The following is a 16,799-nucleotide window of genomic DNA, read 5'->3' as shown; positions in this document are numbered from 1 at the left end:
GAAGTTGTTTTCACATTTATTTTCCTAAGAAATTGTAGGACCATCATTCAAAAGTTATTGATGCTAACTGCTCACCCCCCATAAAAATGATAAAAGTAATTCATACTAGCTATATGTTCAGTAATCAGTAATCAATTCGTATTTATATTTAGTGACAGGAATATTAATAAATCGAAAATTCTACAATGTTGGACACATTACGAGTGTTCTAATCTTCGAGAGGAGGAGGACGTTGTCTATTTGGAATGATCATCAACAAAAGAAAAAAAAACATTAATCGACATATAAAGAAACCTCAAAATTTTAAGATATAATCAAAGGATAAAATATAAATGTGTTGGTTAAATATAATAATAACTTATCTTATTATATAAAGATATATCTCTCAATGTGAGCATAAGTAAAATTATAATTCACAAAATTGTAATATGTGTCTTCGTTAATTAAGATTATGACATGTATAAATTTAATAATAGAATTTTTTATTTTAAATTATTTATTTTAAAAATAAAAATAAAATTTATATTTTAAAAAAAAATAGAAATTCTTAAATAGAAAAATTAAAGTAAGTGAAAAAATAAAAACTAATGAAAATGATGTACTTATTTACTTCTTTGGAATAAGGTTTATATATTTAAAATCTTTTAAAAATAATAGTGTTTATATTTTGGTGTTTTATTTTTCTCCGATATATATATATATATAAATATACAAAATTATGATATTTTATATTATATTGTGATGGAAAAAGTGTGTTCATCCTTTACCGGTCTATTCACAAAAATTAAAACAAATTGAATAATAATTTATTTTTATTCATATTTTATTTAAATTTTATTTAATTTTGTTTATATTTTGATTAATTTTATATTTTTACCATTTTTATTTCAAATCTATAGCATTGGTTTATCCTAATAGAAATTATGAGTTTTTCTTTTCGGATAGATAAATCTAACTAATCAGATATAATAGAATTCTATGTAAGAAAAAATGAATTCTATGATATTTTTGGTTTGAGTTTGGAAACATTGTGGCATACTTCTACTTTTATTCTATACTAGAAAAACCACACAATATATTATCATCATGTAATATTAAATGCAAAATAGAAAAACATAAAAATAAATTACAACTAAATTTAAAAATTCAAAATTAATTTTTTGCCCCACACCAAATGAATCAAATATTACTAATTTTACTATTTTTATATTGTACATGAAACAATCTCGTAAGTTATAAATTATAATCACGTAAGAATTTATCTTCAAGAGAATATTTTTTAGCAATAAATTCAATTAATTTTAGTCAAATTCAAGCTAAAATAATTTTTCTTGTATCCAATTTTCTTTAAAATCTTATAAAAAAGAAGAAAACATGGAAATAAGAAAATATACTATATGATATAGTACATTGAATTTCTAAGCTTCTTAACTGTTCTTTGGATCAAGTTATCAGAAAAGAGACCAAACACCAAGACTTTATTAAAAGAGGTTATGAATCAGAAAACAGAGCTATTGTATTTTACTTTTAATATTTCGTCAGATATATAAACTCATTGTATTATCCTTTTACCATATTAATAAGATGTGAAGCAAAAAAGAATGAGTCATCTGTCCTATTTTATGGGTGAGAATGAGTCATTCCTTCGTTCATTGGTTTTCTATTTATTCGTTTTATGTTTTTGATTGGTATTTTCAATTTTGTTTTTTACGAAGGGTTTGGTTCTTTCCATCTTATGAGAATATATATATATATATATATATATAACCTTTAAGCCACAATGTTCATAGGTAAATGCATATAGTATATATTTTCGCCGGGTTGAAATATATATATATATATATATATATATATATCCTTCTCTGACAATATATATATATATATATGTGTGTGTAATCGTTTATTTCTCGTTAAAGGATCTTTGACAAATTTGAATAATACTATGTTTTATTTTTGTGGAACGATGCTGCTTGTGTCCACATGTAGCTGACATTTTGTGAACATTTCTTGATCATTTTGTCCCTTTTCTATAAAGCTAGATTTATCTTGTTTTTTTTTTTTTTAATATATGAATAACACAAAATAACAAAATAGCGAAAGGACATACTTCGCCAAGGTATATTCATATTCTTGAACACATAAGCGTTAATCACCACAGAAGGAAAAAAAGGTGATAAAAGCATTATAGTATTCCAGACGCAAATCCATTCTAGATATTCTTCTAGAAACGCATAGGTCTCTTTATATTTTTGGTGTATCTAAAATCTTATCCTCTGTATCTAATTGCCATTGAAAGTTACTTACTTAGAAAGTGCTAATTTAATGAAAACTGTAATTTCTTTGAACAAATATTTTAATCGTCAATTTAAAGAACTAAAGCTATAAAACTAGTTGGGTCGCTTATCTATTCAGATCACGTGAATGATGAGTTTTCTATAACAAACATAAAGAAAATGGGTATTGACTAATCGATTACATGCTGTTGTCTTTAATAGAAACCTTGTCTCTACTAGATACAGTCAGCGCGGATCATGAACACATTTCTATGTGGTCTCCAATTTTAAAAGGGTTACCTAAAAAAAATCAATGTCATTTTTCTCGAATTTTAATAAGTTTTCTTATTTTCATCTAATATTTATGTGTGCGAATTATAAGACAAAAACTATAAGTTGTTTCATTTTAGTTAAAATAATAATAATAAGTTAGAGTAAAATTGATATATAATAATATCGATTATATAAAATCCAAAGAAAATCGGTTAGAAATGAGCGCAAACAGTTAAATTTGATGACAATAGAAAGATTTAAAAGATGGAAAAAACTTGAGAGTTTCTCCAGATGGTTGATAACAATCGCTCAAGTCTCTCAAGTCTTTCAACGAAAAACTAAGAATTATATATTAAAAATGTTACATAGTGGAATTATTCTAAAACCTAATGGAATTCCTTTTTTACGTTCTCCTGTTGTGTATTCTTTAAGATTTTGTTTTTACTAAAAAATGAAATTCAAAGTCCTTAAAATGGCAAAATAAACACAAAAATAATAAACAATCCACCATTCAAACTAATAAACAAAGACTCAATTTTTTAAAAAAGATTCTATTTTGTTACTAATCATCAGCTAAACGGTTGATAACATTGTAAAACTTACATTCGAGTATCATGAACTATCTTGAAGAAATGTATGTAAGTTTGGTTCGATTCAGATACTATATGACACATTATTAAATGGAAATGTACGTACTAGATGATACATTATTAAATGGGAACGTACGTACAAAGTTAATCGGATAAACTAGAGGATAGAATACAAAATTACAACTCTTTTTTATTATGAACAAAAGTTATTTTTCGTTAGAAAAATAAAAAAAACAAAAATCTCTGTTTAAAAAATTAAAGTTTCAAATGATTTGTAATTGGGGTTGGGCTATAATACAATGTACCAAAAATAAAAATTAAACTGATTGGCTGACCAAAACCGATTGACTCACCTGTTAGTGGATGAGTGAAACTTAATAAATGATTCTATAACCTCGAGCCTATCCATTGGCGGCATAATCTGCCACGTCTGTAATCCTATTTATCATTTAAAATCCTCTTTCTATTTACGTGTTTGATCATCTTCCTCGCATTATCTCAGTTGCTACATAGATAAAAATTGAGTACTAAAAATCAGCCCATAAATAGTAATATTCTACAATCTATTCCTCCAATTTTTACTCCAATTTAAAAGTAACTCCAAAGTATAATTTGATTTTACTTTAATCTCATTCTATTTTTTACTCCAAAATAGAGTAATGACTAAAAAAGTAGAGTAAATATATATATTTTTCCTCTATATTTGAAGTAATATTACAAATTACTTTATTTTGGAAAAAATACATCATAGTGAAGTTGGTTAAAATTTTGTTTTAAACTCCATTTTGGAAAAAAATCTGGAATGAGGTTGGAGATAATAAATGTTAGTGAGGAAAACAAAAGTCAAAAACATGTTATGTATAATGTATGTCTATAATACTATTAGTTAGTGTACCATTTTTTCTAACCTTACTTACTTTTTTTTAACAACCAGTTATTTATAACCAAATTAATGTCTTCTAACTTTGTTTGTTTTCTTATAATAACTTTTTAGTGCTTGTGAAAACCTTTTTGCTCTAGTAATGTTCATTCTTCTACATCAAGGGGTTTTGTCACGTAAGCAATTTAACGGGGCCCATGATATTAAGAGTATATATACCGAACTTCGCATGCAAAGTTATCGAAAGACTAAAATCCGGCGGCTGGGGTCAATTGCTTGCTAATACGTTTCTACGAATTTAACATAAACAAGAAATTGCCATATATAAAGGAAAAAAAAGAAGAGTCAAAAAAAGGATAAGGAATATTCAAAAGAAAAAGTAGGAAAAGAGAGAGAGAGAGAGTACTAAAATAAATATCCCAAGAGACTATAGATAAAGTGGGACCCAAGAAAATCTTTTAGACAACGTGGCTGATCAGATCGGGTCCCACAAAGACAATGGTTTTCTGGGATTTGGATAAGTCCTCTTTTTTTTTTTCTTCCTCTCCACTCCCTTATCTAATTTATCTTGTCCTACAAATTTGAAACAAATCCTCAGAAAAACCCAAAAAACGACCATTAAGGCATTAACCACTAATTTCATCTTCAAGTTATTAAAATAGTCTTTATTTATAAACATTTCTCCATGTTATGATATTGTTGAACTGAAGCTACCATGAAAAATAACTAATCACCCAAATTCTTTAGTAATTTTGTTGTCCTAATTTTTTTTTCTTAGTGTCTTTCTATTTCTTTGTCTATATAACTTTTATATCTTAAATCAATGTATACATATGCCGTGACAAAAAAAAATATTTCAAAATTCGATTCTGTAAACTAAAATCTAATACATATAAACACATTTTTTTTGAAGGATGTATAGTTTATGTTTTTTTTTATCAAAGTATAGTTTATGTAAATAATCCATAAGTTCTTAATACAAATCAATTCATTTCTTCCATATTTTAGAAGTAGCGAAAATTGATAGCTCTAAGAAGATTTCATTGTGTACAAAAAAGAACAAGAAAAAAATCAACATTTGATATTGCTTAATTTGATTATACACATATTTTATAATTTTCATAACATGTTTTAATATTTTTATCATAGTTGTGCATCTTCTCTTAATTAATTTTAAACATAATAAAAAAATATTTTTAAACATTAATGTGTGAATTTTTTTGGTTTATCCAAAGATATATGAGTTTAATAATTTTTCTCTCGACAATATAGAATTGGTAACAAATTTTATTTGATAAATATTTCTTAAAAGTTCATATATTCAATTATATTTGTCTTGTTTTACTTCTTATAACAATTATTTTTGATATAGTATGAGATTTAATGTTTTATTTTATATATATACATATATATTTACTGTTTTAAATAAATGATTTAGACTTTTTTACCGTCCAATTAAATTTCAAATGTTAAATCCTCGGATAAACTTATAATCTAATAACACTTTATAATACATTTCTTGACGTTTTTTTCTGGTCAATGAAACAATTTGTTTCTGAGTTGTTGTTATAAAAAACTCGCTTCTAAATTCATTTAACCTAACTTTTGTAACATTTGAAAGAAAAAACAAGGGAATTAGATGTGCAGCATTATAAATGTTCATTTGAGATGACGCCACGTTTCTCGATCTGAGGTCGGCCATCGATGTTATACCGTTGAAACGAGGAAGAACGGGAAAAAAAAGTTTGAAACGTTCCTGGAGGGAATGAATGACGTGTCATAGTACGATTGGTTGACATAGCTGCCGTTGATAGCGAAAGTATGCCACGTCATCCGTCAAAAAAACAAAGAAGCACAGGCCTCGTGACTTTTGCCATCTCCTCTTCCCACCCTATCACGCCACGTTTCTTCTACATGTTTGCCACGTGGTTTTTTATTATCCACCCACCATAATCACTAAAATTTGAATTTGTTTTTAAAAAAAGTTATTGTGGGTATAGTGAACTATGGTTGGGCTGATACTATTTAGCGGTACAACTGTAAATCTGTAATGGAAAAGTTTTGAAAATAAAGCAAATTACCCAAATTCTTTTCTAAAAAAAATACAGAAATTTTAACTGAGAGATCACACAATTCTAGATTTGTTTTGATTGTTGTTCCATTTCTACCACATGTATTTCGTTTATTCTGCTTTTCTATACACATTTTCGCATCACTATTCATTACTTACATTGGTTCGGATGTGAACATTGGATCTCTTATAGAATATGCTGAGAGAACATTTTTGATAACATATTTTTACATGTTAAGATAAAATTCAAATCTAACTAATTTCCTTTGAAACTTTTATTCTAAAAATATTTACAGCTAAGAAATTAAATAAAATATAGAAACAAATAATTTCATATTTATATTTTCCAAATTTTGAATATCAGTTTTTGGAAAAATGAGGTGGGTTTTCATAGCATCTTATAAAACTAAAGTTTTTTTATAAAATTTCTCAAGAATACAGAAAACTTTTGAATACAAAAATCTATTATTTTCAACTATTTATTTCCAAAGTCTATGTTCCCTTGAATTTTAAGGTCTGTGAGCAGCAGCTTTTGTCCAATCTATTAAAAAGTAATATCAGTTTTTACAAGATATAAAACGGTTTGCCGCAAATAATCCACGTCAGCAATAAGATATTGTAAGATAATGAAAATATGGAAATTTAATAGCTGTAAATATTTATTTCCCATTTAGGTTAAAGAAGTGGAAATATTATTGGAGAAGGGAGAAGTAACAGCTCAGAGCAAACTAATCAGTAATAAGAGTTAATAGTATTTAAGATTTTTTCCCCTTTTAAAAGAGAAGTCGGTTCGAGTCAGACACACGCGCTTATCGGACGGTTCAGATTAACCAGTCATTTCCATCTCGAGAAAATCGAGGCCGTCCAAATATTTTCCACAACCATCCTTTTTTTAATTCTTGATTTAATTAAATTTTTTTTCCTCTTTCGTTTCGTTCTTATCCTCACCGAAAAAATTTCCGTTTTTTTCTTCTTCTTAAATTCCACAATATGGACGCTCTCTTCTTCTTCGTAACTACGCGTTTCCTTCTCTCGATGTTATGAAATCCGAAAAAACAAAAAAACCCAGAAAAATTCTCGATTAACCCAATCTTAATTCTCTTTCGATATACTGAAGTTTGAATTTTTGTTTTCTCTTCGTTGAGATATGTTACCGGAATCTTGGAAAGACCAGCTGAGTCTGGTCTCGGCGGATGATTATCGGATCATGGGTCGAAATCGGATCCCTAATGCCGTCACGAAGCTTTCGGGGCTCGAAACCGACGACGGAGACGGCGAGAACGATCCAAACGGCGGCGCGTGGGGCACAAAACCGAAACGGATCGTGGTTTCGAATCAGCTTCCTCTCCGTGCTCACAGAGACATTTCGTCGAACAAGTGGTGCTTCGAATTCGACAATGACAGTCTTTACCTGCAACTCAAAGACGGGTTTCCTCCGGAGACGGAAGTCGTCTACGTCGGGTCTTTAAACGCCGACGTTTTGCCCTCCGAGCAAGAAGACGTCTCTCAGTTCTTGCTAGACAAGTTCTCGTGCGTTCCTACTTTCCTACCTAGTGACTTGCTCAACAAGTATTATCACGGTTTCTGCAAGCACTATCTCTGGCCGATTTTTCACTATCTCCTCCCGATGACGCAAGCTCAGGGATCTCTCTTCGATCAATCGAATTGGAAGGCGTACACCAAGGTTAACAAGATCTTCGCTGATAAGATCTTCGAAGTGCTTAACCCAGATGAGGATTACGTCTGGATTCACGATTATCATCTCATGATTTTACCCACTTTTCTGAGGAACAGGTTTCACCGGATAAAGCTAGGGATTTTTCTTCACAGCCCTTTTCCTTCCTCGGAGATTTACCGTACGCTCCCTGTGAGAGACGAGATTCTTAAAGGGTTTCTCAACTGCGATTTGATCGGATTCCACACTTTCGATTACGCTAGGCATTTCCTGTCTTGCTGCAGTAGGATGCTGGGTCTCGATTACGAATCGAAAAGAGGCTACATTGGTCTCGAGTATTTCGGAAGAACGGTGAGCATCAAGATTTTGCCTGTTGGGATCCACATGGGGCAGATTGAGTCGATCAAGGCTTCGGAAGAAACCGCAGAGAAAGTGAAGGGCTTGAGAGAAAGGTTCAATGGGAACATTGTGATGCTGGGTGTGGATGATTTGGATATGTTCAAAGGTATTAGCTTGAAGTTCTGGGCTATGGGTCAGCTTCTTGAACAGAACGAAGGGCTTCGTGGGAAAGTTGTCCTCGTGCAGATTACTAATCCTGCTCGGAGTTCAGGTAAGGATGTTCAAGATGTAGAGAATCAGATAAATAAGATTGCTGATGAGATCAATGATAAGTTCGGGATGCCTGGTGGTTATAAGCCTATTGTGTTTATGAATGGACCTGTTAGTACTTTGGATAAAGTAGCTTATTACGCGGTCTCAGAGTGTGTTGTGGTGAATGCTGTGAGAGATGGGATGAATTTGGTGCCTTACAAGTACACAGTGACTAGGCAAGGGAGCCCTGCTTTGGATGCAGCCTTGGGTTTTGGTCCCGATGATGTTAGGAAGAGTGTGATTATTGTTTCTGAGTTCATCGGTTGTTCACCATCTCTGAGCGGCGCTATCCGTGTGAATCCCTGGAACATCGATGCAGTCACTGACGCGATGAGCTCTGCCATCACAATGTCGAACAAAGAGAAAAATCTGCGCCACCAGAAGCATCACAAGTACATTAGCTCTCATGACGTGGCCTACTGGTCGCGTAGTTATGACCAAGATCTTCAAAGGGCATGCAAAGATCATTACAACAAGAGATTCTGGGGAGTTGGATTCGGTCTTGGGTTCAGGGTTGTTGCGTTAGATCCGAATTTCAGAAAACTCTGTGTTGAGACCATAGTCCCTGCGTATAAGAAAACAAGCAGCAGGTTGATCCTATTGGACTACGATGGGACAATGATGGATCAGGATACTTTGGATAAAAGGCCAAGTGATGATCTCATCTCGCTTCTCAATCGCTTGTGTGACGATCCCAACAATCTTGTCTTTATTGTTAGTGGTCGAGGTAAGGACCCTCTCAGCAAATGGTTTGGCTCTTGTGCAAAACTTGGTCTCTCGGCTGAACATGGTTATTTTACTAGGTACTACGTCTATACCCTTGACTTCATCATCTCCTTTCTCATTTGTGTAAAGCTAATAATACTGTTCTCCTTTTGATTCTAATTCTCACAGATGGAACAGTAATTCCCCATGGGAGACAAGTGAAATTCCCGCGGATTTAAGCTGGAAGAAGATAGCCAAACCAGTGATGAATCACTACATGGAAGCGACTGATGGAGCATTCATAGAGGAGAAAGAGAGTGCAATGGTGTGGCACCACCAAGAAGCGGACCCTTCATTTGGTTCTTGGCAAGCTAAGGAGCTTCTTGATCATCTAGAGAGCGTGCTCACCAACGAGCCCGTCGTTGTCAAGAGAGGCCAGCACATCGTAGAAGTTAAACCGCAGGTATATATATGATGAACTAATTCGAGATTGGCTTGCTTGAAATTGGTATTATTATCATTATTCTAATGTGAATCTGGTTCAGGGTGTAAGCAAAGGAAAGGTGGTGGAGCATTTGATAGCAACGATTAGGAACAGCAAAGGGAAGAGGCCGGACTTTCTTTTGTGCATTGGTGACGACCGGTCTGATGAGGACATGTTTGATAGCATAGTGAAGCACCAAAATGTTTCCCCTATCGCTTTTGCTGAGGTGTTTGCGTGCACGGTGGGTCAGAAACCGAGCAAGGCCAAGTACTACCTCGATGATACCCCAAACGTCATCAAGATGCTTGAATGGTTGGCCTCAGCTTCAGATAGATCAAAGGATGGTGAACAACAGAGCAAGTTCACTTTTCAACAGGGACAATGTCGAAACGAAAGCATAGATCTTTAAAAAGGGTTTGTTTTTTAGATTTGATGTTGTGATATTAAAAGATTGTAGGATTTGAAAGGTTTAGGTTACAAGAAGGGGTTCTAGGGTTTGTTATATGCCTTTGTACAGAGTATCTTGAACTGGTTGATTGGGTCACTTGTCCCCCATGTGAGATGCTTATACATAGAAAAGGAAATAGATATGTTATGAATTCATTTCAATTTTGTTTTCCTGCCTCAGATTTTAAACTAAGAGTGTGAAGAGAGAAGTGCTTATTTTCAAGTTGAGCTTCTTCTGACTAAAATGAGGATATACAATTTGTTCTGTTAATCTTACAATGCGGGTCGTGTTTATTCTCATTGCAGCCGTAAAATTAGTATAATTTTTGGCAAATTCATGGCAAAAGTCGCACAATATATACTGATCAAAGTCAAGACCTTTGTTACATAGTTTCATTCTATGACAAAAGAACACAGTAACTTGATTCAATGGTATCATATGTGAAACAGAACGTACTAGTTCATGGATCATACTTGTCAAGCTCATAAAACTCAATGTTCTTGTACTTTTGCGAGATTATCTCCGCTTGGACTTTTCTTGCAGTATCTGTCGCACACCCGACAAGGATCAGAACAGAAGTGCCTGCAAATCCTCTGAATGCAGTCAAGTGAGTGATTTGTTCGACCACGGCAGGACCAGCAGCTAGAACGGCCAGAAATGCAGAACCAAGAACCGATATCCGGCCAAGGACCTGAAATTGCCATCAGAGCCAGGGAGTTTCAGATAGTAGATTGATGATAACCAAAATGGAATATATTGAAGGAATTGAGGGAGAGAGAGAAAGCAAGGATCTTACGGTTTTGATGAAGAGAGCAGTGCTTTTACCAGGTCGGACTAGAGGGATCGATGCACCTTGACGTTTTAATTGTTCGCTTACATCGTCCGGATCAAGTTGCAGAAAAGTGTAGTAGTAGTTGAAGAAAGCTATGAGAAGTATATTGGTTGGAAGATAGAAAGAACCTGCAAGAGTTTGTGTGTCAACTATGACACTGAAAGACAGTTTCAAAGGACTAAAACCTCAGGGTTCTATTGGCTAATATGTAAGAACTCACCTCCAGGGTTCAAACCGTAAGCAACATTCTTCAGAGCAGATATGCCGGTGAATCGTGCTAGAGTAGCGGGAAGAGCGAGAGATGATGTGGAAAATATGATAGGCATCACTCCAGCACTATTGACCTTGAATGGAAGATAAGCAGATTTTTTAAGCCCGCCTGCTTTGCTAGTGTATCTCGAGGCATAATTGAGCGGAATTTTCCTCTCTGCTTCCTGAAAGACCTTGCTTGTTAGCTACTGTATATAAGCATACCAGACTTCTTAGATCCATCAAAAAAGAAGAAATCTTGGTATAGCTAGTTAGTTACCTGAACATACACGATCCCTAGTACCAAGAGGAGAAATGAAACAACGATGGTGGCGAGACCAGTATAGTTTCCTTCCTGTAAGGCCTCTGCTGCTGTTCTACCAAATGATGCAGGCAAGTAGGAGATAATACTCGTGAATATCAATAGTGAAGTGCCGTTTCCAAGTTTCAGATCAGAGATTCTCTCTCCGATATAAGTAGTGAGAACAGAGCCGAGAGTTAACAACGTAACAGAAGAAACAACCCATTCCGTGCTGAAGTCATTAACGTAAGGACGAAGGTAAAACACTTGTCCAATTGCTTGTACTACTGCGAATCCCACTGAAGCGTATCGAGTGTACTGGAGAATCTTTTTTCTACCGGCTTCTCCTTCTTTTTTCTGAAGATCTTGCAACTTTGGATACACTTGAGCAAGAAGCTGAAACACGATCTGCGCGTTGATGAAAGGGACAATCCCGAGAGAGCATATACCAAGTCTACCAATGCCTCCACCAGAAAATGTATCCAATGTGCTCAACAGGCTATTCTGATCCAAATTCCCAACAAAAGCTTCTCGATTAACACCACCTAACGGTATGTATATTCCAAGCCGAGAGAGAGCTAAAAACCCAAGAAGCTTCAGAAACTTCCCCGGCAATGGCCCTTTAAAGAAATCTCCAAAGTCAATGGAACTGTCCTCAATAGCAGCTAACCAAAAAATAATCAAAAATCTGTTAAACAGTGTAAATAAGCGAATGTGTGTTGGCGAATGTAAGCTAAACGGACCTGCCACTCCTCGACCAGAAGACGGCTTATCTCTTTTGCTACCAGAGGAGCTTTCAAGTGAAGGAGACAAAAGACTCAGAAAGCTTTCCCAAACGCTACTCAGACCAGAAGTTTCATCTGGATTGATTCCCAACGGATCAAAGATTGAAGCTTCAGAGCTGAACAGAAACTCCAATCAGCAAACAATGTACAGTAAACTGAGAAAACAGACACATTTCTTGATAAATGTCTATCAACCAAGGATTAACAAACACTCGAATATTCAGAAATTCAAGTGCTTTTCCAAACCATCGATAACATAATACACACCAATTGGTCCTAAGAATCTATTAAAATCAATTTGCTTTAGTTTCATCTGCAGGAAATTCACAGATTGTCAATCTCAAAAAGTTGAGAACTTTAAGTGGCATTTTCTTAAACAGGACCAGTATAATCAATTACAAATGAAACCCATTTGGAATAAGATTGAAATATCAAAGAAGGAGTACCTTCTAGAGTTGATAACAACACCGAGATTCCATGATTTGGCTTTGCAAGTGTTCCTGGTCTTTGTCGAAACAGAGAAGCTTGCTCTGTAAAGAGAAGAGCTTCGGAATCTCGAAGATGATTGGTGGTTGAGACGAGACAGAGACGCGAGGTTTGAAGAAGAACAGTAAGAAGAAACCTCGCTTACCGTTATCATCCTTATCCTTCGTCTTCTCCAGACGAACGATTTCTTGTTTTCTTTTTCATTTTTTGTTTTGAGTTTTATGTTTTTGTTTATCTTATGATGAAATCCAAAATTGAATGTTTTAAGGTCCAAGCCTTTTAGGCCCATATATTGGCAAGAGTACTACAGACCATGCATGTGTATTAAACTTGTGTTCTATTTCTAATTCAAAACTTCATAACTCACCACGATATCTCTACATAGACTTTCTATCTCAAAACTATCACATATTTTTTTGTCTTGGTAAAACTATCACACCATTTTTTGTTAAAAAGAGGAATTTTTTTTTTAATACAGGCAATCCGTTGTACAGAAAAGAAAGGATTTTGCGATGGTGGAGCATCTCATTATGTGATGAAATCAATTACTATTTATTGAAAATGTAACGTGAGTGGGCTCCTTCTTCTTGGCGATGCCACAATAGAGACAAGTAACAAATAAACCCACTTATTAGATGAACAAAACAAATAAGATGTCTCTCTCTGGTACTTTTTTTTTTTTGATGGAATGTCTGTAATATATAAATTACCAAAGCGGAAGCAAATCTATTATATAATGAGAGAGTTTTCTCTCCATCTAGACTATCCACATCAGCAAACTCATAAAGCTTAACATTTAAGTATATTTAAAGTATGCATTTAATAAATATATTAATATTTGTTATTAATATATTTAGTATAAATTAAATTAAATTAAAAAATTTATAGTATAAATAAAAAATAAGTGATAATTAGATATTAATAATTAAAAACATTGTAATACTAACTGGATTAAATATATATATATTCTTAAAAATAATAAATTATTAAATTGAAAAAATGTTTTAAAATGATGATAATTAAAAAAAAGCAAAAATAATGAAAAATAATAAGAAAAATAGAAGGAAGAAGAAAAATCAAAATACAAAAACAGAAGATATTAAAAAGATGAAAATGAATAGAAATTAAAGACCATGAAGAGGAATATGGATAATAAAAAAAAGAACACAAAGCTGATGAAAAAGAATTTTGAAAAAATATGAAAACAAAGAAAGAGAACAGAAGATAAAGATATCAAAATATGAAAATATGAAAATGAAGAAGACGAAAAAAATTAACAAAAATGGATAAATATGATGTTTAAATTTCAAAAAAAAGTAAAAATAAATGATTAAAAATTATTACTGTGCAACGTGTAGAGCATTAACAAAAAAAAAAAAATTTTAATACTGTAATAAAAATCACACAATAGTGACAGACAATATATAAAAGTACATGAAATAAAAAAAATTAACAGAAATTAATAACATAATTAAGAAAATTTGTTATTATATACAAACACTAATAAAGATTGTACAATGCAAATATAGAAAAAAAACTATTAAACTATAAAAAATTTATCCAACAGATTATTTTTTTAAAAAAAACATATAAAAATATAAAACACATAAAAATACAAAATAAAATCCGCGCGAAACGCGGACTCAACCCTAGTGTTAATTAAATCCAAAAGCAATATCTGTTCAAAGACAGAATCAAAACAAATAACATAAAACATCAAAGACACATTCACCTCCATTGAGTTAGTCCTTTATCTTGCCCTTCTTGCCCTTACTTACCTGCTTTCTCTCCTGCTTCTTATTGTCAACAAGTTGTGAGCTTCCGCTAGAGTTTCCTCCATCAAATAAGCTTGTCAAAAACGAGACGAACTATCACTAGGAAGGCGCCAGTGTTGTTCAGTTTTGGACAAGAAAACACCACGGAGGAGGAGTGTGGCATCTCGACTTTGGCGTCCGGTGACCTTTAGCAGAGGCGGATTCAAGGGAGGAGTGTGGCATCTCGACTTTCTCTCGATGAGGTCTCTGGTGGAAGCTTCGGTGGCGCATGGTGTGGGATCTTCTGGATCTCGGTGTGGCCGCTGCGCGTCTTTCATGGTGGAGTGGATTGACTAAATCTTGGCTGCGCGTGGTGTGAGGTCTCCGAGGACGGGTCCCAGCGTGTTGTTCTTCAGATCTGATTCTCTTCTCCATCGTCGGCGTGTTGGAGGTGTGGCATCTTCCATCATTGTCTCTTGGTTAGATCCCGTCGGTGGCGTTTGCTCAAGGCGGTGGCTTTTTCCGGTTAATCTGAGTGTGCTTCTCTTGGTGGAAGCTTGTGAGACTCTCTGTGTCGTTTCTTTGTTCAGAGCTATGTTTCGATGCGGTGTTGGCTCGGTTTTCTTCAAGTCTTTGCTTCTGGTGGCTCCTTGTCTCATCGCTGATGGGTTTGCTTTGCCTGTTTCTCTCGGTTTGGTGTTAGTGTTTCCCTGGTGTTGTTTGATTGAGATTACTTAGAGTAGTGTTTTGTGTCTTTTCTATCTTACTTTCGGAGGAGCTAGTAAGGCTGATGAGTTTAGAGGTTGTTCGGTTCTTGCTGCCGACATCGGGGAAATATCTTGTCAGAGTGAGCGAGCGCATCTAGTTCTGATAGTTAGTGTAGTCCTGTCTTTATACCGGATCTTTTTTCGTTAGTTGAGCGTCGAACCGTAGATTGAGGGCTGTCTCGGGCCTCCACCGACTTCTTAGAGGAAAGGTTTTTCTCAGGCTACCGGATGAAAGAGCTTCCGATTTGCGAGATAGGCGTTTCCAGATCTTTTCTCCAGTGCTTTTATATCTGACCTTATCTTGGTCTCATCTTTCCTTCGGGTTTTCAGGCTCCTTATCGCTACTTGATTCCTGTTGCTCTTGAGCTTCAGTGTCGGAAAAGTACCGATTGAATTTGCTTACATGTTTTTTATTCTTTTTTTGCCATGGGTCCAAGAATTTTAGGTCGATCGATTGTTAACTCAATTTGTAACACATAACATTTCATTTTAATGAATATTTACAATTTAGCAAAAAACACCACGGTGTCTCATATACAAACTTTCAAAACGAGAAACTGTGTCTCCTACGATGTTTTTTTAGAGTACAATCAAATTTGATTCTCTAGGAGTTGACATTGCCCACAGCATGGCGTACACTAATATGGACAAGTACACAAAAATTTCATTAGTGGACATGTACACAAAAGTTTTGGAAGGCAGAAAAAGTTGGGGATAAACGTTAGGTTTTTTGTGTTCAACTTCTAACAAATCCTACGTACTTTAAATTCTATGTACATGGTTACGTATATTCAACAAGATCAAATTGTATATGGACTTATCCATGTAAACTGGAAATTGCTCTGTATATTTCAGCATATTTTTTGTTTCACAAACAATCATTATGTGGGTAAGACTTTCACTATTTCCCAGTCTATTAGATATGTTTTCTTATAGAAGGATATTGTAAAGTCGTGACCACACAGACGAACGAATTATAAATATTATGATGGCTTTCAAGATGTGTGTACAAATATTTTGCGATTTTGCATTATGAAAAGACTACATGGATATAATATATATATATATATTTATCAGTGGATGCATCCATAATATTGTATAGGGGAAAAGGAATTTTAAAGATATATGAGTGCATGCGTCCAGAAATAGATGGATGGAGTCAGGTGCTAATTTTGCTATATCAAGAGATGTAGATATCTTTGTGGATGTGACCATATGCACGAGCATGTAAGCTGACCATAACCAGGTTGAGTATGTGGATATGGCCATAATAATGTGGTAACAGTTAGTGGACGTGAGGAAGATGTCTGTGTGGACAAGTCCAAATTATGTAATGATAATCGCGGATATGTTTGCGAGCAACAAACTTGGACATTTCCACATGGATAAGATTATCTAATTGTTGTGTATTTTTCTTGTAGTTATGGACATGCCCACAAATCTTGAAGCCAAAAATTACTTGTACTTATAATCTATAAGCCTTCTGATGCTATGAGAAATTATAAAACATGCTTAAAAACTTACGACTATATGAAAACGTGACAATAACATATGTGAACAAAAAGTATATGTGAA

General features: G+C 33.8%; 2 protein-coding genes across 2 annotated transcripts; one reads left to right on the top strand and one right to left on the bottom strand.

Moving 5' to 3' along the window:
• Window positions 1–7,234: 7,234 nt before the first annotated feature.
• LOC18026116 (probable alpha,alpha-trehalose-phosphate synthase [UDP-forming] 11) lies at window positions 7,235–10,045 on the top strand. Its single transcript, XM_006409059.2, has 3 exons — window positions 7,235–9,216; window positions 9,308–9,581; window positions 9,664–10,045. Exons 1-3 carry the CDS (start codon window positions 7,235–7,237, stop codon window positions 10,009–10,011), a joined length of 2,604 nt encoding a protein of 867 aa, XP_006409122.1. The 3' UTR covers window positions 10,012–10,045.
• A 281-nt stretch (window positions 10,046–10,326) lies between these two features.
• Window positions 10,327–12,929, bottom strand: LOC18026115 (preprotein translocase subunit SCY1, chloroplastic). The gene is made up of 6 exons (XM_006409058.2): window positions 12,664–12,929; window positions 12,176–12,333; window positions 11,412–12,097; window positions 11,103–11,316; window positions 10,847–11,010; window positions 10,327–10,741 (listed from the first exon to the last, which is right to left on the bottom strand). The coding sequence occupies exons 1-6, from the start codon at window positions 12,855–12,857 to the stop codon at window positions 10,511–10,513; spliced, it is 1,647 nt and encodes a 548-aa protein (XP_006409121.1). The 5' UTR covers window positions 12,858–12,929; the 3' UTR covers window positions 10,327–10,510.
• Window positions 12,930–16,799: the final 3,870 nt, after the last annotated feature.

Source organism: Eutrema salsugineum, unplaced genomic scaffold (assembly GCF_000478725.1).
Source record: "Eutrema salsugineum unplaced genomic scaffold, Eutsalg1_0 scaffold_11, whole genome shotgun sequence".
NCBI classification, from domain to species: Eukaryota; Viridiplantae; Streptophyta; class Magnoliopsida; order Brassicales; family Brassicaceae; genus Eutrema; species Eutrema salsugineum.
The sequence above is the reverse complement of the archived record's forward strand: the minus strand, read 5'-3'. Positions and strand labels throughout refer to the sequence as shown.